This window comes from Populus nigra, chromosome 8 (genome assembly GCF_951802175.1).
Source record: "Populus nigra chromosome 8, ddPopNigr1.1, whole genome shotgun sequence".
In the NCBI taxonomy this organism is placed as follows: domain Eukaryota; kingdom Viridiplantae; phylum Streptophyta; class Magnoliopsida; order Malpighiales; family Salicaceae; genus Populus; species Populus nigra.
In genome coordinates this window covers 15,137,517-15,162,103 of record NC_084859.1, presented here as the reverse complement: position 1 = coordinate 15,162,103, position 24,587 = coordinate 15,137,517, and the positions used below count along the sequence as shown (strand labels likewise).

The 24,587-nt window shown below is 34.0% G+C and overlaps 2 protein-coding genes across 2 annotated transcripts; both read left to right on the top strand.

Annotated features, from left to right (window-relative positions):
* Positions 1-1,900: 1,900 nt before the first annotated feature.
* Positions 1,901-4,064, top strand: LOC133702333 (uncharacterized). Its single transcript, XM_062126656.1, has 4 exons — positions 1,901-2,812; positions 2,918-3,097; positions 3,473-3,601; positions 3,703-4,064. Exons 1-4 carry the CDS (start codon positions 2,195-2,197, stop codon positions 3,808-3,810), a joined length of 1,035 nt encoding a protein of 344 aa, XP_061982640.1. The 5' UTR covers positions 1,901-2,194; the 3' UTR covers positions 3,811-4,064.
* A 13,551-nt stretch (positions 4,065-17,615) lies between these two features.
* Positions 17,616-24,290, top strand: LOC133702117 (beta-adaptin-like protein B). Its single transcript, XM_062126337.1, has 15 exons — positions 17,616-17,839; positions 18,622-18,819; positions 18,921-19,034; positions 19,204-19,454; positions 20,151-20,286; positions 20,408-20,587; positions 20,724-20,816; positions 20,938-21,149; positions 21,244-21,307; positions 21,410-21,589; positions 21,818-21,910; positions 22,038-22,450; positions 22,657-22,846; positions 22,925-23,128; positions 23,644-24,290. Exons 1-15 carry the CDS (start codon positions 17,753-17,755, stop codon positions 23,941-23,943), a joined length of 2,715 nt encoding a protein of 904 aa, XP_061982321.1. The 5' UTR covers positions 17,616-17,752; the 3' UTR covers positions 23,944-24,290.
* The last annotated feature ends 297 nt before the right edge of the window (positions 24,291-24,587 follow it).

The following is a 24,587-nucleotide window of genomic DNA, read 5'->3' as shown; positions in this document are numbered from 1 at the left end:
CTTTTGTTTGCAATCTTTGACTTGATGTCTAGTATTATTGTAAATGAAATACTTGTCATTGAGTTTCTTAGCAATGCTTTTTTCATGCTTTTTTTTCTTTATAGCAAGCTTCTTATTTTAGTTTTTATCGTGGTTCCAGCAAGATAATTGCTCTAATTCAACTCAAATCAAGTCCAGCAAGATAATTGCTCTTATCCTTCAACCAGTCTGCAATTTATGTAATCCTGTTTTAGAACTACCCTCATCAACCTGGAGAGGATATTGAATTAAAAACAATCCTACATGGAACACATTGAAACACCATCGTTCAGACATAGATTTTGATTTGTGATGTTAAACCCAACTAATAGAAGGAGCTACAGTTGAAGGAGAGGCTTGTGAGAAAATCAGTGATACGCAGATTTCCCCGAGCAAGATGGTCTGAATCCTGACAAAGGCGAGATAAGGGATAAGCATAAATGATCCCAATAACTTGTTGAGGAAGGGATCTCCGAAGAGCATTAAGATTCCACTTATGAGAATACAAATCTGCCAAGCATCGCCAATTCGCCATCCTAAAGCTCAGAAAAACACTAATGGATAGACTTCCAGATGAAGAAAGCTGAAGAATTAAGACCTGAATACTGGAAATCATTACCTCCCAAGTATTTAGCCTTTAAATTGGATGCCCATAGCTTAGGAGAATGTCTAATCAAGCCCCAACTAAAATTTCCAATTACCGCAATGCTCTGTTGCTGAGCCTGACGAATACCAAGCCCTCCTTCATGCCGAGAACAGGTAATTCAATCCCAGCTTCATAAATGAACACCTCGCTTATCCTGATTAGAGGAGCAAATAAAAGTCCTGACAACTTTATCAATACCATCACAAATTAACTGAGGTAACCATGCAGTTTGCATAGCATAGACGGGAATTGCTGACAGGGTAGTCCACGCTAAAGTAGTTTTACCCGCCAGATTAAGAAGCTTCGCTTTCTAAGAAGACAACTTAGCTGAGATTTTCTCTAACAAATAGTACCCCTACTGACCTGAGAGTGAATAGGAGGGACACCTGGATACTTCCCCAGATCATGAGTGCAAGATAAATGGCGAACCTGATCCCCTTTTTTTTTTTTTTTTAGACCATGAAAACTCAAGAAATAAGCATGAAATAAATCATCAAACCCAATCAACAATCAACATAATGTAAAATGATAAAATTAAAATAAAATTTAAGGATAAAAAAATAAAATAAATATAAAAATTCAAAGCGTTTTTATTCAGATGCCACATAGAATTATTGAGAACTCTGTTCTTCTTTTTTCTAAACGATTAGGTTATAATTAACTCTTAATAATATATGAGTCGTACACATTATTTTGTAAAATATATAAAAAAATCGGATCTAAAATAATAATAATAAAACCTCTATTAATATTATAAAAAGGAATATCATTTACATAATTATAAAAATATCATCAACATAAATAGACAAAAAAAAAATCACCAATAAAAATGATTTAAAAGATGTTAAGAAGAAGCTTGTCTTCGAGAAGATATATGCGATTTCGCTTTAGTATTAGCATATACACATTTTACATAAAAATAAACATTAATACTTCCAATGAAAAAATCTGCACCATTGAATCACGAGTCTAACTTTGTTTACAAACATTTAATATTTCCACTTTTAATCCATGTGAAATGTATCTTTCACATGTGTATCCACGCAAAAAATCTACATAAGGTGTTTGTAATTGTACGGTGAGGAATTATTACAAATTTACAATAAGTTATCTTCTATTGTCTTATTATTTGGGGTGTTGTTTTAGTTATGATAAAGTACAGGTGTATTTTAGCAAAGTGGACTGCTTTATAAATCACATAGGTGAACTGGACTGGTCTTTGCGCTTGTTTGAACCTTGAGTTGAGAGAGAGCAGAAACTTGGTGTTATAGCAATGTCATGCCTTGATTAAACTAATCAGAGCCCAAGTGTCATCTGCGCTGCCGTGTGGCAGTTCTATTACCAAAAAGAAGCAGCTCGTCACGAAAATAATAAGCAATTGCGGCGGCGGCGACAGCGGCAGCGACAACGACAACACCAACGGCAACGACAACGACAACACCAACGGCAACGACAACAACTTATCTCAAGTTTCTTGTCCTAGTTTTCTAATATTTTGAGTTCAATTCTAAAAGAATTGGACTCAAAAATATGTCTTCTGATCTTTATGTTCTTGATGCCTCTTTCTACCACCATTCAACTGCAGAAATAGTCTCTCCAGATGGTGGTGATCTTTTCTTCTCTGACCCTTTTTCTCCTTTTTGTGACTCTTCCATTGATATTCTTCAAGAATCCTCAAACAACCAAAACAATCAATGCCCACTTGAAAACTCTAACTCTGTAGACAGTTTTAGCCCAAGTATTCTCTCCTCTTCACCTCCAAGTCACCAACTAGAGAATTTGTCACTTTACCAGACAAACCATTTGCAGGCTTTAGCAAATGGTGAAAATCTGGCCAGTGGGTATACTAATTTCCCTGGCTTGGATGCTTTGGAGGTGAAAACCGAGGAATGTCAACTGAGTTTTAAGTCCACTTACAATCAACACTCTTTTATGCCTCATAGTTATAGTAGCGTAGAGAATGTGGCAACGATGATGCAAAGAAGCTACAGTAGCAATTCTTTTGAAGGCAAGCCTGGCTTTCTCTTTCAACCTCGCTTTGATACTCTCTTGGAGTCTCCAAATTATCAAAGTCAAGCTTTAAGCTCACCTGAAAACAACTTTCTTGCTGGTCAATTGAGGAGGGTTTACAGCACTGGTGATTTACAAGTAAAACCGCTCACTAATCTATTCCAGTCCCCTGTTTTTGCTCTTTTTTGTCCTGTTTTCTCTATCATCAATTGCTAATGGAATACTGTTTTGTCTTTGTTTTAGAATATTAATAGAACAACGCATGCAACAGAGATGTCCCTTTCAAGTCCTTTAGCTACAGAGAGCTCGTTTATAGAAGAATCAAACTTCAAAGTAGGACGTTATAGTGCTGAAGAAAGGAAGGAGAGAATCTCAAAGTATAGAGCCAAACGTACCCAAAGAAACTTCACCAAGACAATTAAGGTAAGACAGAGTTTGTTTAGTTAGTATTAAACAACCATTTAATTTAATCCAACTGCTATACGCATAAAAGTAGCAAAGGTAAAACATTATTACTTCTCGAAATGATAATTCGGGTTCGGATTCAGTTTGAGAAAATAGACTGATTCGAGTATGGATCGCCAGTCTAAGCTCGTGCTAGAGACTAGAGTGTAGAGATGAATCAAGTCATGGTCAGAGACACAAAACATAAACTTTTGTCCAATGGAGTATTTAATAATGTATAAACTAAGAATGTTTTGCAGTTTTTTTACATGATTTTTCTGTTTTTATAGTTTGCTCTATTATCAATTAATATTGGTTAATTAATTTTATTTTATTTTCCCTTCATGCTACAAGTACGCCTGCCGCAAAACACTAGCGGACAACAGGCCACGTATACGTGGCAGATTCGCACGAAACGACGAAACTGGCGAGATTCCCAAGGTTGCATGCTCTACCAGAGATGAAGACGAAGAGGAGCTATGGGTATTGTTTTTATTTTGTACTTTATGAGTGTAAAAGGCCATTAAGGAAACGCAGAAAATGTATTAAAACTGTGCAATGTTGTTTTGTTTTGAGATTTGTAGTTTGATGGGTTACACGAAGAGGAAGATGAAGGGGCAATTAGAGGATCATCAGGAGGCTTCGTTAACAGTTTTCTTCAGCCTCAGTTTCAGTACTATGGTACTTACTGATTGACAACAATGAAGCTTTTTGCTTCTGGAGAAACTCTTTTCAGTGCTAGGATGTTTAATTATTAGGACCACACAGCTGTGAGGGAAAAGGTCTTTTTGAACAAAGGAAAGGAAATTCAAAGTGGCTTTTGAAAATAAAATCATTGTTCGATTAATATATACACAGGGTGGCTTAATTTGTCAGTAAATTTGTGTTTTCTTTTGCCTTTTGTATATGATGGTCAATAATCAATGACTCTATTTTGACTTTTGCATGTTCTGATTGTCATTTAAATACATTAAATAATCTTCTTGTTCCTCTGGAGGGGGAGTTTATTAGGTTTTCTGATGCGCAATTAGTCTCCCGTGGTGATTATTTTTGTCGGCCAGAATACAGGATTAAACAAGCGAGGAAATTGACCAGTTCAAAGCACTCAGGTTGATGGGATTAGTTTGATGTTAAGTGGAAATGCTAATACCTTTGCCATTAATGTTCAAATCTGAACAATTCTAATGATTTTTTGGTATAAAATTTGTCTTTTGAAATTACCAAGAAAATTAACTTCCAACCATGCTTAGCAGTTAGTTCATGAATAGAGTTATACTGGGAGAATGATGGCGCACTGGCTCTCTCTTGTTGTTGTATTTACCCCTTCACCTCTGTCGTTTTCATTTGATCTCCCATTACCCTAGTATTCTAAAAAACCTAGGAAACTTGATGTAGCTTTATGAACAGTCAAGCTTGGCTTTCTTTTTTTCTTTTTTCCTTTTCAATTCAGGACCTCCTTTCTTTTTCATTCCTTTAATTTCATTTGTTTTTCAATTTTGTTCTTATATTTCTTTTAATAATTGTTTAAATTGTTTTCGAACTAATAAAACTGACTAGATGAAACAAAAACAATTTTTACACGGTTAAATTCTAAATCTAAACTAGATAAAAAATTAAATTAAAAATTTTATAATTAACCCACTAGATAGAATTTAGTAATAATATCAAATAGAATTTACATGTGATATACTCTAAATTTCGTTCAGTATGTAACCAAACCATTTCGGACACCTCCCATCGTTATCGATCTCTGTATTTCGCATGTTGTAGTAACAATGAACTAATACATCTCGAGTAGTAACTTTTCCATATTAATTTATAGCCTAAAGCATCTTTTCTTTCTTTCTTCTTCTTCTTCTTCTTATTAACATCAAAACTAAATTCTTTCACGGCAGATCTTAGATGGATCTTCACACTCGTAATGATAAACTCGCAACGAATTACTTTTTGATTACCTTCTCTCAAATTCAAATTTAAATTAATAAAATAGATAAGTAAAATTAAATCTATTCAAACTTCAATATTATTGAATTGAACTTTTCAATTACAAGTTTTTGGAGTTGTGCTTGACTATACATATATATTATTTTGTTAATTGTGGGTGTCCGGGTCAGCTTACGCGTATCTCGACTAATCCCTTGAGATCCTGAAGTTAATAACCATGTAAGCTCCTAGTTGTCATGAGATTTGTAACACTTGAATTGGTAACTTCTAAAAAACAAATTTAGAATTTAAACTATTAAATTACATCTCTCAAATTTAATTATTCTTTGACTATTGAACTCATGGGTTGATGGGTACCTTTCATGAACTTTCCTACAAGATAAATTTTTCATGACCATTCTATTCTTAATTCTATAAATGTAGGAGCAATAACACGTAAGAGAGAGAAAGAAAATGAAAGAAAAACTATAAAGTGTATATGCTTCTTGAACTAGCGTGAAGGTTTGAATGACTTAAATATTTATATAATAATTCAAGATATTTATAGATTTTGATTATTTCTGTTTATGTTTATCTTATGGGACGTGTAAAATGATATTTCAGTATCACATGATAAATGGAGTTTCAAGTACCTTATTATGAGTTATTGATTGTTGCATTATTAATGAAGAAATTGATGTGTTCATTAGTTTTGGTGCTTTGTTGTGTCATTAGTGGAGGGATTGTTAATTGATAATGCTATTTGAAATGGCATGTGGGTAGAAAATAATTATTAACAAAAGAAAAGTGTTTTTACTATGTGCACTGAAAATTCGGTGTATGTTAATAGATAGTACTCGATAGTGTTTTAACATTTTGGTATATCGTAAAACAGGATAATGTTAAATATAAAATTTTTAAAAATATTATTTTAATATATTTATAAAAACAAAAAAAACAAATTATATTAAAATGTATACTCGAACGGGTGTACTAAGTATGTTTGACAATATGATAACGATTGCTTTTCAAATAACTTTTCATGCTGAAATGCATGCCAATGATTTTTTTTTATTTTTTAAAAATTATTTTTAAAATTAATACATTTAAATAATTCAAAATATATAAATCATATTAAATTTTAATAAAAAAAATTTAAAATTTTTAAAAATATAATCTACATCACATTCCAAATTTTTTTTAAATCGGAAGTCAATAAAACCATGGCGAGCAGCCCGTTTAACGAGGGTGAGGGACTGAGGGTAAGGTCGTTTGAATTTTGCTTGAACGGGCAAGATGGCTGACGGGTGTACAGACAATTATAATTGAAAAACACACGCGTCGTTCCTTCTCTTCTTCTTTCACAGTCACTGCGTACGAATTATTGGCGAGATCCTATGAACTTTTTTCTTCTCCCTCCCTCCCCCGCTCCCAATACAGACCCATGTTTATGTAGCTATAAGCAAGAAATAGAGCTGGCAATTGAATCGGATTGGGTTGTCCCATGTTCAATTTACGAGGGTGGATGTTTTTTTTTTAAATAATAATAATAAAAAATCATCTATTTTTATAAGATAATATTTTTAAAAGGCATCTAATTAAATCATAAACACCTCATAAATTTATATAATAGATAACTAAATTTAATAAAATTAAAACATCAATTACAAGATATTAAATAATCGAAGAAAACATCCAAGTTTAACATCATAAAATAATAATAAATTAGTTCATTGTATAGAGAACAGTAAATCTGTCTTAATAAAAAATTAAATGAAATCAATCATATGAAAGTGAAATAAAACAATAAGTGATGCCTAATCCTTTGACCTCCCAACAATAATCTTTTAGCAATATTTTGTTGAGGAAGGTTTAAAAAACTTAAATTTATGAAAGAAAAACTTTATTAATATACTTACGGGTTATGTAAAGTTAAAATTCTATATAATGACTGATCCAAGAGTTACTCAGGGATTAATCCATCAAAAAAAAACTTTTAATTTATTCAGCGTACATATTTTTATTGTGTAATCGTTTATTAATGAGATAAATAAAAATTAAGAGTTATTCTTATATTTTCAATGTGCTTTGTTTGTGCTTGTTTCTTGTTTACGACAAGGTAATTATGAGAATCTTTTTGAATAAGTGAAACACATAAACATAGAAAACATGAGTGTAAAGGTGAGGGAAAATTTTGTCTAATTGGGACTAAACGGTTGCATTAAATTGAATTTCAGTGTGAAAAATTTAACCCTAATTATTTGAACATCAAGTTATGTACAAATTAAAGGTATAGTTCGGGTGATCTTGCTTCCCTTGAAAGTTGTCATAAACTACATTATTAATGACCCTCCCCTAATAATAAATAAATAAATAAATTGCTAGCATTTTTTCTACTTTTTAGCCAGTCAAGTGCTATTTGATGCGCTAATAAAAAGTATGGATACTGCACCAAATGATTCTTAAAACATTGTGCTTGGATCCAACACTAGGGAAATAACACTTGTTCTTCTCTTTGCCTTGGAGCAAATCAATTAAAGCCACGAGAAGTTACTGCACACTTGTTAGCCGACAACGGTTTGACTATGAAAACATTTGTTTTAATGCTGCACTCAGAATTTGTGATCTAAATGGTTAATTTGACCATGGTCTTGGGGAGTTTTTTTACCTTTTTTGATCTGAAAGATATTCATCTTGAAATTTGATTAGAAAAGAATATCACAAATAAAAGGCAAATATATTGTCCTTTTATAGAAAAAGGAAAGAGGCCTCTAGGTTCCAATCAAAGAGCAGTCAAGGAATTCCCAAGCAGGAGTATGGTTTAATTATTTATGATGAACATGTCAACCCTCTTTAGTGCTGTCAAATCCATGGTCTTGATGATGACTTATCGAAAATAATTTTCATTTGTCGATGCTCCATAGAGTGTTTAAGGCACAAGCCACTCTCTCCCAGGGAAGCAATCATTTTTTGTCCAAGTTATCATGTGCATGCTTGAAAGTTTTTTTGTCCCGTAATTGCAGCAAAATTTGCATTTTGCACCTAAAACGATCGATAGCAAAAACAATCTGTAATTCTTCTTGCAAAGATCTGTACAGTAATTAATAAGATCTGGACTTGGATTTAGAACTAGAAAAATCTTCTAAATGAATAATAGAGAAGAGAAGAAATTAAGAAAGGTAAGCTTTACAACTGGAAAAAACATTATCAGCACTGTCGTTGTAGACTGTCGACTGCCTATGATAAATATGAAATGTTTAAGTTAAGTTGATGCTGGAGGGAACCTATATCTACAGGATGCTATCACTTCAAATAGAAAAATTGGAATGATTATCATTTAGCATATATAGCTAGCGAGCATCTCTAACATAGTAGATTTCATGTTTATTGAAACATATTTCTTTCTTGAATCGTGGCAAAGGGAGGCATCATCTAATTAATTAGTGTATTTTATATGGCAACAGATCAGAGATAGATGCTTTCATACACATCTTACTATGAAATATATATATTTTAAGTCATAACTCTCATCGATCAACATATCGGCATCTTCAGTACAACCATTATATCAATAATTAAGCACCCTTCTTCGTGGAAAGACATGAACATTTAATTTCTTCTCAATTCGTATAAAGAAACCCAGACCCTAGCTAGTTTCCTTTTTTGTATTGGTAGCCAATAAGAGATCGATCAATAAAAGGACGTCCCGGTGGAAACCCTAAAAGGAACAATTAGCATCTAATCAGAGTTACTGATGGAAATGCAGTGACCGAATCTCTATATATTGAGGCAAGGATTGTTGAGATAGGAAAAGGACTACGAAAAAAATACAGTGGAACACAATACATACGCTTCTTTTTATTTTCCCAACCAGTCATGATGTGATTAATTTAATACTGAACTGGGAATATTTAATGTTGAGGTAAAAGATCTTTGAGTAACTCAAAAATCACTTCCTGTGGACTAACAAGATGGATGATCGTGACATATGTCACTAGTTTAAAACAGTAAAGGTACTCCACTGCTAAAATATTCTATCACTTGACCCGCACTTGACCCACGCGCCGCCGTGCATCATAATTTGTTTTTTCCAAAAAAAAAACTATAAATATGTAGGTTATTTTAAAAAAATTAAAATATAAATTAAAAAGTTTGTACAAGTATCTAATTAAATAAAATTATATAAATAAATAATTAAAAATAATTAAAAAAAAACTGAAAAAACTAAGAAATGAATGTAGTAAAAATATTTAATACGAGTTATTTAACCAATTGTGTTTAATGAATTTATTTATGAAAATTAATATATAATATAAATCAACATACATAAAAGTTACTGAATAAAATCAAAGAAAAAATCATTTTATGCAAGGCTATTCATATTAAAAATATTATGAAAAAATAATTTTTTTATTTTAAAAATAATTTTAATCTATATAAAATATAAATAAATATAAATAAATCACACTAACTCATAACAAAATTAAACACAATCGATATAATAAAAAAAAATAGCTATTTCAAAAAGGCGAAATAAACCGAAAAAATCACAGAGAAGAGGTGTTAATCAAAACGTAAATGAAAAAATTATTTTTAAAAATACATATAAAAAAGTAATATTTTTTTATCAGAAAACAAATTTATTATACAAATAAAAAAATTAACAAAAAGAACAAGGATAGGCATTTTGGGCCTGATAAGCCACGCCTAACACCTGACCTACAAAGAAAGGGTCCACGCTCGAGCCTTTAATTATTATTTTTTTGAAGTTAATGGGGTAGATAACACGTTGTATGCCCTATTCTTTGAAAAAAAAAAAGACAATGTATCGTCTATAGATGCCCAGAACCTGGCTGCTGTGGTGGCTAGAAAAACGAGATTTCTGTTTTTTTCAATCTAAAAACCTATTTTCAACCCACTTTTGATCCAAAACACTTAGAAAAACACCCTTGAAATCTTATCTAACCAATTCATAGGCTCCAAAACACATAAAAAAAACCACCCAAAACCTATAATCAACCCGAAATAAAAAATATTTTAAAACTTATATCTATTTTTAAGTGTTTTTAAGGTAAGAAAATACTTAATTTTAACTCTCCTCGTCATATGGAATCATTTGACATAAAAATTGATTGTTTTAGTAGCCAGAATCATTGTCAATAACAATTTTTTTTTCTAAGCTGAATCCGGCGACCCTCTTTCTTTCCCAATTAAAAAAACTAAAAAAAAATAAAAATAAAGTGTTAATATTTAAAAACTATAAGGATTAATTAAAGTCGATAGCTTAAAAAGATAAAGAACTAAAATGAATTTTTTAAATAAATTACAAAGCCATCACCCATGTTACTCGTGTTTTCATTTAAACCTTCTTTCTTTCGATTTAACTCTCACCCCTAAACAAACATGCAATGACACTCCAATTTTAGTTTAAAAGAGCTTATTTGTATATAAAAAATTAAGAATTAAATCAAAATTTTTTTAAAAATTCATTAATAAAATATAAAAGGATGAACAGTAAAGTGTCTAAGAGTAAAAAAGCCACAAGCTTTATAGTTTATTATAATTATAATATTTGGGTGGGTGTATGATTACTTGATCACTAGGTAGCAAACCATCTTCCAATGGGAGACACAGTTAATGGAGAGAGCAGTAAGAAAAGAATACTTAATTTATTATTTGATAATATAAGCACCCAAAATGATTCCAAACACTTACTTTTTGACCAAAATAATATAAGAAGAAATGATATTATAAATTACTTCAATATATCCTATCATTGCGTTGCTATAGATCAGGAGATGATTATAATATTTAGGCTTATTTGAAAGATACCCTCGGGAAAATGCAAGTGTAGAGATGAAAAAAGTTATTGTCGAGTCCATGTGTCCCTTTTGCCTAGTCCAACAAACGGATTCTTGCTGGTACATAAAAATTCCAAGCCCTTTAAAATATTTTAATTGATTCCTCTCGTAATGATTAACTATTTTTTACCTGTGTGCACGAATGCTGAATGATTGTTCAGCGGACCGACTGCATCATTTAAAATATAGCAGACAAGAGAAAACTACCTAGCTATATGTCATGGATGATGAAACTTTTGGTGGCTATGGCAAAAAAGGAATCATGAATGCTAAGAAAGAAAGAAAGAGAAAAGGGGGAAAACATTCCGAGCTATTTCCCTTTACTTAGCTGGGCATCCTGTCCAAGATCGAGTACAGTCACATACCAGCTAACATTTTACACAAATATAATGAAACAGCTTGTGGTTAGTGGGAATAATGCGGGCAAGAAAAGTCTGCAGAATGGAGTAGTCATACACTTAAAAAGGGTCTGGCTCTGGGGCTAGGTTGAAGGTTCTAATTCCCGAAACCGTCTGGCTCAAACTGTTCTATACTGGGAATATGCCAGAAGAGGATTACTAGGAATGACTCCTTCCAGGGCATTCAGTAGTCGACCAAGTGAATCTGATTATTTATTCGAGAAAAAAGCTCGATATTCCAAACAGAAAAGGGTTTTGGGTATATATAGGAACGAAATTTATAGAATATATATGCTTTATCATTATTTTCTACCCTAATTAGTTGTGATATATATATATGTACGAGTTTGAGCTAAAATGTTCTTTGATATTTTCCTATTTATCTCCATAAACGAGTTCTGTTAGCAGGCTTGATTGAAGCAGTTGAACCCACAGCTTCTGCTAGCATTCATGTTAATGTGTGCTACAGCTAGCTATGGTTGGCCAAACCCTAAAGAAGGCTACATGATAATATTTAGTAATGTAATCAACTTCTATATATATATATGATCAAAACTTTCCTTTTAGTTTGTTCAAGTATTCAGTCCTTTTCTGCTAATAGTTGTTTATTCTGTTAATTTCGTCCCCATTACCTGAGAAGGATCGATCGATAAGCTGAAAATGTTATATTTTAATCGATCTGTATCTCACTTTGGCAAGCAGTCAGGGTCTACCAGTCGTGGCTTGGTGAGGCCAGTGAATCTATGGCTTGAGGAGGAAGTGGGTTTTTCCTCTCCTTTCTCCTTTCTCCTTTGTCTAAGCAATGGCCAATAGATGTAATGGAGTCTCTTTGTATAGAGAAAGCACATTCATAATCAAAGTGCAATTTGTACAAGGCAGGAGGAATGCACAAGGAATGTCTCAAGAGCAGTCAAATGCTAAAGTCCCTAGGTCTTCGCTAGGTAAAGCGAAATTCTCCATCGTGTGAACAATCCATAAAGGCATCTATCTATCAACTCTCTCTCTCTCAAAAGTGTGTTTTTGTGGGGGTTCCTACCAACTTCAAGATAGTGACAGCTAAACAAGTCCGCTCCTTCTTTCCTTCATGCATCAAGAAGGTGCCTGTGGACAACTTGAATTCAATTCCAAACACAACTTGAGTGAACTGATTAGAGATCAATATTAATTATTTATAACTTTTGTGGACCGCATATTAGCATAGCTGCAAATGTACCGAAAGCCGTTTATTAATCTTTTTACAGTAATTTTTTAAAATATATATTAAAATAATATTTATTTATTAATATTTAATAATTTTGATATTAACCCATCAAAATAATTTAAAAATATAAATAATAATAATAATTTGAAGCAAATACAAAAATAAAAAAAATAATTTTCTTTTTAAAAACTTTTGAAATATAAACAAATATTAGTAATAGAGGTGTATATATTATCAAAAATTTAAATCTCACCTCGCAATTTAACCTTAAAAGTATAGGTTAAAAAATAATATAAAATTATCATCAGAACAAAACTTTTCTTTGACACTTGTCGGGGACACCTTAGAGGACCATGATGTCTCAGTTACAATTCACATCGCCACTTGTGAAGAATACCGCCACTTTAGTGTCTAGATTCATCTGTATCATCAACCTTTTCTCTTTCGAGTTTCAGCATGGTTGTTCTTAGGCCTAACATAAAAACATCTCAAATGATGACTGGTCGGGGAAAAAAAGTTATGCTTGTTGGGTTAATCGGGCCGGCGAAACTCCGTTGGAGCTATCAGTTACTTTGATTGGCATCTACTGAATTAAATATTATAGGGTCCAGTTCATTTTTTGCTGTTAAATTATAACATGTGCAGGCGATGAATTTTCAATAATCGTCAAGAAAAAAACAAAAATATTCATCGGGAAATCAGCCTCCGTCTATTTTGTGAAAAAAACTTCATCAAGAAATTAAATCTTGGATTTTATTTTCCTATGATACTTTTCATTGGTTTTTTGGTAATTCATTACAAAACCATGTAGCCTCAATCTGTTATTTAATGGGAAAATGGATGGAGTTCGACAGGATGGTCTTGAATTTTGATCGAAGCATCTTATAATTCAGGGAGTTTAATAATAATAATAATAATAAAAGGAATATAAATCGAAACAAGCTACATATGTATAGTTGAAGAGTGTTGTTGTGTACGGCGTCCTTCCCTGCTGAGGTCTTGGCATCAGATGAACATGAATTTATGACCGCAAAATGCAAAGCGTCTGTGTCCATCGAGATTAAAGCAACATGATCATGAATCAAGCATCTTTCATAGAATATTGTCCACATAAAGCAGATTTGTATCAAGTACTGGATTTAAACAACCAATTAAAGTAAGTATCATACATTCTAGACAAATATTATACCAAAGAAGTCAAATACAGGCACTAGATGCTGCTTCCATGGTTAACAAAACATGAAAAAAAGGTTGAAGAAGATAGAAAGGTAAATTCGTGATTTAACACCACACGAGTTAATTAAAAGCCTGTTTGATATTGTGATAGCGATTGTTTTTTAAAGTGTTTTTTGTTTGGAAATACATCAAAATAAATTTTTTATTTTATTTTTTAAAATTTAATTTTGATATCAGTACATTAAAATAATTTAAAAATAAAAAAAATTTAATTTAAAACAAAAAAAAATTTAAAGATGTTTTTTTTTTTAAAAAAAAAAACAAAGATTGTCTAAATCGTGGGGTTTCACTCGTTTTGACTAAGAATCTTTCCTGCATTACTTTAATTTTTAAGCGCAAGTTTCACTGATTATTAAGATGTAGCTTTGGCAAAAGCTTATAAACCTATTTAAAAATTACAAAATAAACTAAAACATCTAGGTTTTTTACTATGCACATGTTCCTCCTTACGTCATTGTTGGTGGAGTTTTTTCTTTTTTATTCTTAGTTTTTTTTTATATATATAATTTGGTCATTAATTGTTTTTTTTGGTCTTTACATGTTTTGTTGGAATGTTTATATATATTGAATTTGTTCCACTTTGCAAGGTCTTTGAGCATGTGCAATGGCAAAAACTATTTCTATGTTGCAAAAAGATTACTATCATAGAATACAATTATAGCATTCAATTAAAAAATCTAAACATTATTTTTTATTTCTTTGTTAAAACTTTCTTTACAAATCATGGTGAGATTTTATCTCTTATTTTTTTGTCAATACAAAAAAGAAATCAATGAATAAAAAAGAGTGTTTTAGTTAAAGAAATTCTAATTATTTTAATTTTTTTATTTAAATAACTATAATGTTAATAAAAAAATCATTTTTTCATCAAAATAAAAAATGCAAATTAGAAAAGGAATTTTTACTGAGAAACTATATTTTTTTCTGAATAATTAAAATTATTATAATTCACGAGTATTTATTTTAATGGCCATAAAATTAAATTAAAATAGGTTTTAAGAATGGTATGGCACGAAGACCAAAAAATAAAATAAAAGGTAGTTTTTAAGTAATTCATTTGCTGGTATGTAATGCATTTCTTACAGATAGGTCACCCAACAAAATCGCATTTCAATTTCAATGAAGCACTTCTTGGTACCCTAATGATGGTGGCTGATCAGCCTTTCCGTCATTAGATTAACTAGATTAATTGCGAAATTTGGCATTTAAAATCATTTGAAATTTCTTATTTGGCATTTGTTTTTTCATTACCGTTCCGTGTCCCATGTTTAATGTTTGTAAGCGTTAAGGGAGATTTGTTTCTACTTTCTAGATCCTGACAGTAAACTGCACCGTGCACCATTTATGTAAGGAGGAGACCACCGCCTCAATGCGGTGGAGGCCGAGTTGCTGTTTGATTCTGCTGGCGGGTCAACAGATGTGACCCATGGACTTCGGAATGGTTCAAGTCATGGGCTTGGGCTACTTGTATATATAGAAAAACAGCAAAAGAAATTTCATTTGCTCTATTGTTACTGGATAAAGAATGCCCCTTGCATCAATCAATAAAGATTGGGGACGATATGTCAAATCGAGGTGGAGTTGAGTTCCCCCATTAGCTGAAAGAACTCCTACTGCCAAAACTGGCCGGTGAAAACCCTGTACTGATCAGAAACTATCCTGGCTGGCCGTGAGGCATCCCGTGCAACCTGTAAAGTACCTGATGCAAAATTAACTTTGTGAGTTGCACTGCCGTGAAAGGATGAGATAGGGCTATCTACAAACGCCGGTATCACTTCTTTCTTTTCGGATTCTGATAATCCTTCTACAAAATCCACGGGAATATCAGTTTAGGATTAAGAAGGAATGGCTACAACAACACCGGTACCGGCAACCATATTTTCACACTTTGTTCCTCGCACAAACATCACAAGAAACAACCGTATCTTCAACTTGTTGTTTGAGATCTGACCAACAGAAAAGAGGTTTGGCCCTTCTATATATATACGTTCTTTAGCAGAACTACCATGAACTTTTGCAACAATGTTGCTCTAACTGATTTCGACCTCCCAAATATTTAAATTTTGCCATCACATCGAAGAACACCATCCTTGCACCTTCTCATCTTTTCATAATATGTTAGCACTTGTTGAGTTTGTTCAGGCACTGCTATGCTTACAGCCAAGCATCATAAATCCTCTCTTTCTTGATGAAGTATCAGCTACTGCATTCTCTGTCATTTCTACAAAGAATCTCATAATGTAGCACAAGCACTTTAGTCAAGCTTTTTTTAAAAAAAAATTATTGAATGAATTCCCCGCCCCAGTATATATTTCAGGATTCATGATTCTTTTAACGATAAATTTAACATGTTCCAAATAATTTCTCCGCATATAAAAAGCTAACAAGATGGCCAAAAACTCTTTCTTGAGCACAAGTTAGCATCAATTTCTATCACAATAGGTTTTGACAAATTATGATTTACAATATAAATTTTATATGCGTAAACATTTAATATCCTAAAAAAAAATGGTTTATTATTTACATGACTACCATTATAATCTATTTAATAATTAAAGAGCCCTTACAATATTAATATTTTAACTTTGATATCAAACAAATAATCATTACTTTGCCATCAAACTAATATTAACTCCTTCTCTAAAGCTAAAACTTTTATCGTAGCATTTCATCAAATACCTTGTTGCCATACAAAATCAACCCAATTTCATAATACCCATTAAATCAAAGCCAGTAAACTTCATATCCACCCACAATTAGCACCAAATAATGTTAAAATACCTACAAAGTCGAAGAGAGGTGGTAAATGGCGACCATTTGGTAAATTGCAACCTCATTTCTAAGGGAACATGAGGGCTTCCATTACTATCAAATCCAACACCCTTCAAACTGGGGGGAAAGCCATTAAAGTAGAGCCTTGTTGCCACATTATGTCATCATCCTATAGAGTATAGAGGCCACTCTAATCTCTGGATTTTCCCAAGTTTTTAATCTAATGTCCATGAAGAATAATATGCTATTCTCTCCGCTAAATGATAAAGGCTGGACTCTCCATGTAAAAGATTGATGTGGGGTTCAATTACCACTTCATGAATCTCCAACCTTGATCAAATGCAGCAAAATCTTTTTTATTTTACCATTCCGATAATCAAGAGCAACTCAAAGGTCCTTTCAAGTGCACAGCCTGTTTCTGCTGTTCCAAATAGACACAATACCACCAAGACTTGATAAAAACACAAGACCATGTTTACTCCATAATCTGATATATGCTCGAGCTTGACCATATGGAAAATTCAAAATGACGAGGTTATTCAAGGGGAATCTAATTCCTTCTACCAGGAAATACTACAAAGGATGAACATTGATGGGAGTTCTATCAGTAATTCAGGAGGGAAGGGCTGGATTTGGTGTGCTCATTCATAACAATATGGGAGCGTGGCTAGGTATTTCTCTTGTTATGTTGGGTTTACTTCGGGTATTTATTGTTAATATTAACAGGTTTGAATTTGGTGTCGGGACACTAGTTATTAAGACTTTGGTTTTGATTTGGCTGAAATCTCAAAGATAAATTTCTGAAGAGAGAGAAAATAATGTTTAAAAAAGGAGAAATTGTGCTTTGAAAGAGAATTTTTTATTTTGTTTGATTTTTTATTTATTTAATATACATGAGAGAATTATGATTGATTTGTCAAATTTGATTGTTGACATTATAATTTTTTTAAACTATAATTATATAATTAAATGAATCCCTCTTAGAGAACCAAGATCAGGGAATTTGAAGACAAAATAAAGAGGACCAAAGTAAAATAAATCTGATAATAAGGGGACGAAAATAAGGAGGACCAGTAACTCATTTCTTAAACGGAGTATTGATTTTGATTCAGCTCACCTTGTTCTACCCCTATCTCTCTCTCAAAAAAAAAAAAAAAAAAGGTTTCGGTCTCTGTTCTCCCTCTCGCTCGCCCGTCTGTCTTTCACCATTTGCAAATTTGCAGAGACAAACAAGTAGGCAGGCATGAGCGGTCACGATTCAAAGTATTTCTCGACGACCAAGAAGGGTGAAATCCCTGAGCTCAAAGAAGAGCTCAATTCTCAGTACAAGGTCCGTTCGTCGTCCTTCTCCTTTCCATTTTGATCGCGTTGTTAGATCTGTCTGATTTTGACTGATTGATTTCGTTGAACTTTCTTCTGCAACTAGAATTTCATTGGAGGATTGACTTTTTTATTAATTATGTTCGTGTTGCTGAGAAATCGTATAAAATTACGCTAGGATTTCCTTAGGTTTGGTTTTTTGTTTATTATTATATAGTGAGAATTGAAATGGAGCTATTAGGGATCATGTGATGCAAAATATCCTTTCGTGAAGGAAATCTATTGTATAGTTTTCATGTTTGGCATTATGGATTTTAGGAATTCAGGTGCGGTTTGGAAGAACTGCTCTCCAGCAAGAAAAAATGCATTTAAAAACGTCATGTCATGCAATGTGAAGATCTCGCGACTGATAAAGTGCTTTATCGAGCTAGGTTCTTACCTAAGCACAGGAATATACTGAATGATTTTGAATATCTCACTAGGATGTTTGGGTTTTTAGCTTAATGGATCTTGAACATATTCTACAGGGTTTTGTAATGATAATGAATGTTATAACAGTATTCCATGCAATACTAGCTAGGAGTTTTTTGTTGTTGTTGCTGTTGCTGTTGCTAGTACTCATTTCATGTAGTTCTTGGACTTGAAATTAGTTGCAATATGGGAGTATTGTGATGTTCCTTTGGTTTATTGGATATTGGGTTCATTTCATCCTCTTATTTTAATAACTATAGCCTAGCAGTTTTTCACTAGAATCAGTGTGAAGCTTCTCCTCATTGCTATCTTATCAAGCAGGATAAGAGGAAAGATGCTGTTAAGAAGGTGATTGCTGCAATGACTGTTGGAAAAGATGTATCATCATTGTTCACAGATGTAGTGAACTGCATGCAGACAGAAAATTTGGAGCTCAAGAAGCTAGTTTATTTATATCTTATAAATTATGCTAAAAGCCAACCAGATTTGGCGATACTTGCAGTAAATACATTTGTTAAGGTAAGAACTAGAAGAGGAACTTGCTGTCTTCAATGTATTTAACATTACAACATTGCTTCTTTGTATCTCCATGGTACTTGTATTCATGGTCATTTATCCAGGATTCTCAAGATCCAAATCCCTTAATTCGAGCTCTGGCTGTACGGACAATGGGGTGCATTCGTGTTGACAAAATAACAGAGTATCTATGTGATCCACTTCAGAGGTGTCTTAAGGTTGGTTTTAAGGATTGCTATAATTTTCATGCATGCTGCTAGATGGAATTCAGTGGTCTGGTTTACTAGGTTGTATGCAGTCATTATATTCTTAAGAAACATGCAATTTCTTTTTTTTTGGTTTCTAGTTCTCTGTCATCTTCTTAATCCATATTTTTTGTAATTATAGGATGATGATCCTTATGTTCGCAAGACAGCAGCCATTTGTGTAGCCAAACTTTATGACATAAATGCTGAGCTTGTCGAGGATAGGGGCTTTTTGGAATCTCTCAAGGATTTGATTTCTGACAACAATCCCATGGTTGTAGCTAATGCTGTGGCAGCGCTTGCAGAAATTCAAGACAATAGTGTCAGGCCCATCTTTGAGATTACTAGTCACACGCTCTCAAAGCTGCTTACTGCCCTTAATGAGTGCACAGAGTAAGCCAACAATATTTTTCTAACTCTGTATTTTTGTTCTAGCTTTCAATCTTAAAGAAAGTGTTGGACTTTGTAGGCTTTCTGAGCCATTAATGTGTACCTATACTTGTAGATTTTAGCATTCATAGGTTTTAGCCATTTGATCTTGATGTGCTCTGAATGAATGCTACTCATGAGTATGTATCCGGCAAGATCCATCATTTATGTGAAACTGATTTTTTGCCCTCAACAGTTTTCATCTTGATGTAATTTGATCAGAATGTACTGTTTTTTCTTTCTGGTACTTTTTAACATCTTGTGATAGCTATTGTCTGAATATGATTGAAAGTCAAGGAAGTCCAAGCTGGATTTTAAAATATGGTCTGTATATTATACCAACTCATAGTTGTCTGAAAGTGTGACCACCTCCCCCTTATTCTCTGTCATCACATACTTTTCCTAAAATAACCCAGTACTTTTATGGCCAATGGATTCTGGCCTCCCTGGTCCTTGTGTTGCAAGTTTTATGTATTTCCTGGAATGTCTGCCACTTGGGTATGCTAAGAGCTACATATGAGGTGAAGTACTTGATAGGATTTAACTGGAAATCGAATGCCTCCATGCTCTAGGATTACCGTGCTTTTGTTACTTTGATTGTTGTGTATTCTTTTGGAAGTTCTTTGCTTGGACTACCTCGTCTGATGCATGCCTTTCCAGGTGGGGCCAAGTTTTTATATTGGATGCACTATCTAGATACAAAGCAGCTGATGCTCGTGAGGCTGAAAATATAGTGGAACGAGTTACTCCACGGCTTCAACATGCTAATTGTGCAGTTGTACTTTCAGCTGTTAAGGTAACAAGCTGCCATTGTTGGTGTTCGCTTCATGTATTTTTATTGTGAATGCCTTTGTTAGCTATCTACTGGTCATAATTCAATCATTTCTCACATTTCTGTTTCCTCTTTCTCCTGATAGATGATTCTCCAACAAATGGAAATTATAACCAGCACCGATGTGGTTCGAAATCTTTGCAAGAAGATGGCTCCTCCTCTCGTGACATTACTCTCTGCAGAACCGGAGATACAGTATGTTGCTTTGCGTAACATCAACCTAATTGTACAAAGACGTCCTACGATCCTTGCCCATGAGATTAAGGTAAATGGAAATATCCTGCCTGCTTGATATAAATTTGCAGACTCGCGTGCTTATGGGAAATTCCTAGGCATGCTTCACATTTGTTATTTTGTGATTGAGGAGAGATGCTTATCAAACACTTGTTCTATTATGTCAGGTTTTTTTCTGCAAGTACAATGACCCAATTTATGTGAAGATGGAAAAGCTAGAAATCATGATAAAGCTTGCTTCAGACCGCAATATAGACCAGGTACTATATATATGTATGTATGTATGGGGTGGGGAAGACTAAGCGCACACGCATCTTTTTCATTTATGAGTTGATGAGAAATCATGTAGGTTGTGTTGTCCTTGTGCTGAGCAATTTCCAGGTTCTATTGGAGTTCAAAGAGTATGCCACAGAAGTAGATGTAGATTTTGTTAGAAAGGCTGTTCGTGCCATTGGCCGTTGTGCAATTAAGTTAGAGAGAGCTGCTGAGCGCTGTATCAGTGTTCTCCTAGAGCTGATCAAGATTAAAGTAAATTATGTGGTTCAAGAGGCTATCATAGTGATCAAAGACATCTTTAGAAGATACCCTAACACGTAAGATACAGCTTCTGTTTCCTTGATGCCTTATAAAGGCGAAGTTCTGTTTTTCTTTCCCCCGTCCATACTTAAATATGAATTTCCTTTGCAGTTATGAGTCAATCATTGCAACCCTCTGTGAGAGCTTGGACACTCTTGATGAACCTGAAGCTAAGGTACATGTGTTTCTACTTCAGGCTTATCATTCATGTTTTATTGTCTGAACTCATACTTTATCTGCCTTCTATTCTACCCCTTTTTTTTCTCTCCCCTTTAAGGCTTCAATGATCTGGATTATTGGTGAATATGCTGAAAGAATTGACAATGCTGATGAGCTCCTGGAGAGCTTCTTGGAGAGTTTTCCTGAAGAGCCTGCGCAAGTCCAGTTGCAATTACTGACTGCAACTGTCAAACTCTTCCTTAAGAAGCCAACTGAAGGACCCCAACAGATGATTCAGGTTTTAGTCTTGTGTCTACTCACGTGTTCTTTATATCTGATACAAAGTGGATCTTTATTTCATATTCATTTGACTTTTCATTGTCCTCTAGAATTTTCAGTCCTCTGTTTGGCACCTTTGACATGACTCGAACATGATCTGTCCTTTGGTTGTTCATAACTAATGTAATGCAGCTACACTTGCAGAAATGTCTTTGAGTCAATTCTCACCCCAGGAATTCTCTTACAGGTGGTTTTGAATAATGCCACCATGGAAACTGACAATCCTGATCTAAGGGATCGTGCATACATATATTGGCGTCTGCTATCAACTGATCCTGAGGTGTGATTTTGCTATTGACGTACATATTTTCTGTTTTGTAAGATCAAATGTATGATTGCATGTCTATTTTTGATGTACTGCTTGTAAGTTTTATGTCATGTGCGATGGGTGTACTTTGACCTTTCAGGCAGCTAAAGATGTTGTGTTAGCTGAGAAGCCTGTGATCAGTGATGATTCAAACCAGCTCGATCCATCTCTTCTTGATGAGCTTCTTGCCAACATTGCGACTTTGTCGTCTGTGTATCACAAGCCCCCAGAAGCATTTGTAACCCGTGTAAAGACTGCAGCACAGAAAACTGAAGATGATGAATATGCTGAAGGTAGTGAAGCAGGGTATTCTGAATCATCTGCCCATACTGCTGATGGTGCTGCATCGCCACCTACTAGTGCAAGTAATGTTCCATATGCTGGAGCAAGGCAATCAGCTCCTGCACCATCTACAAGTCCACCTGCTGCTCCTCTGCCAGATTTGATGGGTGATCTGTTGGACATGGATAATAGTGCTATGGTCCCTATTGACCAGCCTTCTACTCCTGCTAGGTAAGCTTCTTGACTGTACAAACTGTCTTATTGACCATTTTTCAATTTGTTGACACTGGTATGGGGTCATTGGGCTGCAATGCTGATTTGCATAGCTTTGTTGAGAACTTGAAGCATATTTATCTAATAATGAGTTTCTCATGATTCGCAAGATCCCTACTGTTAGGCTATAATGTTACTTACTGAATCTTGTGACCATGTTGCAGCCCTCCTTTGCCTGTTTTACTGCCAGCAGCCACTGGTCAGGGTTTACAAATCAGTGCACAGCTTATTAGCCGAGATGGTCAGATCTTTTACAGTTTATTGTTTGAGAACAACTCACAGATTCCCCTGGATGGATTCATGATCCAGTTTAACAAGAACTCATTCGGTCTTGCAGCTGCTGGACCTTTGCAGGTAATGCTCAACCTTGATTTGTTTCAAGATGGAATTTTTCCTCATTTAGTGTGTAATTGACAAACTGTTATTGATTAGGTTCCCCAATTGCAACCTGGGACATCAGCAGCAACTCTGCTGCCTGTGGCTTTGTTTCAGAATATGTCTGCTGGTCCTCCAAGCTCGCTTTTGCAAGTTGCCGTGAAAAATAATCAACAACCTGTATGGTATTTCAATGACAAAATCTCATTGCATGTATTCTTCACAGAAGATGGGAGGATGGAACGTGGAAGCTTTCTTGAGGTAAAAAGAGAATTGACCAATTTTTCTTGGACCAGCTTTTATTTTTGTGGTAAAATGTTGATGAAATACTTAAATTTGTGACATTTGATCATCGGAGACTTAGTTTAAAGTCATTCTCTTTATAGCCTGCCTGCTAGTATAGGAAATGTTAATGAAGTATCGAGCGACTAGTCATTCCACTGAAATCTATTTTATTTTCAGTGTTGTGAGATTGCGATTTAGTTGTGGTGTGTCTTCCCTATTTAAATTCAGAAAAGGAAAGACTGGAAAGAAATTTGTGGTAGGGAAATGCTATCTTAGGACTTGGGATTAGTTGGGTATTCACGTGTCTGATTCTAATAAAGCTCTTGTGGGATATGGGGTAGATTGGGTTGATGAGCAAATTAGTAATTTATCTATAGCCTGAAACTTTTCAGGGAAGCAATTCAGAGACCTCACAAGCAGATATCATTTGATTAGCTATTTTCGCTGTAGCTATTGGAACGTGATATCATATGTTTTTGTTCCCATTTCAGACATGGAGGTCCCTTCCTGATTCAAATGAGGTCTCAAAGGACTTCCCAGGCATTACCGTGAATGGTGTAGAAGCTACTTTAGACCGGCTTGCTGCATCAAACATGTTTTTTATTGCAAAGCGAAAGCATGCAAACCAGGATGTATTCTACTTCTCAGCTAAAATGCCTAGAGGAATTCCTTTCTTAACCGAACTCACAACAGTTGTTGGAATCCCCGGGATCAAGTGTGCCATCAAGACTCCAAACCCTGAGATGGCAGGTCTTTTCTTTGAAGCCATTGAGACCCTCCTTAAGGGTTGATTCAAGTTTCTGCGTCTTCATCTTTTTTTCATTTCTTTTCTTAAATATTTACAATTTTTGGTTTATATTTGTAAAATCTGTATTGTTTAGTGAGGTTTTGATTGATCATTCTGGCCAACTTAGTTTTTTTCGTCACTCCACCTTGTATTATTTCGCACTCTATTCTTTGGTTGTATTGAATCTGTTATATCGCCAGGGGGACTCAAACTTGTGTATTTTTTTAATCATCCCTGGAAACTTGAGTGTAATTGCCACAGCGGGAAAAGCTTTTTGAGGGGTTTTCCTCTGGTCAGAGTTGCCAGGTTGGGAGAAATGCTTTTAATTACCCTTTGATATTTTAACTTTTACCTAGGCTTGTGTTTCGCAATCTACGAAGAAGGCATAAAATTAGTGAGAGCATTGTATTGGATGGAAGACTGATATAATTCATACTTTTCTCATTACCATTTTGCAAAAGACTCCCACATGCTCTCATATTATGAATTATGTGTACCAGATTACTTTTCAGGTTTTATCTGATCATTTATAGCAAGCACCCTTCAAGGATTCAAGGAGGAAGACCTGTCCTCCAACGTTTTGTCGTCGTAATTACAGGTTATAATTTTCCTGAAACGAAGGGTAATTCAGGCCTACTGGGAAGGAGA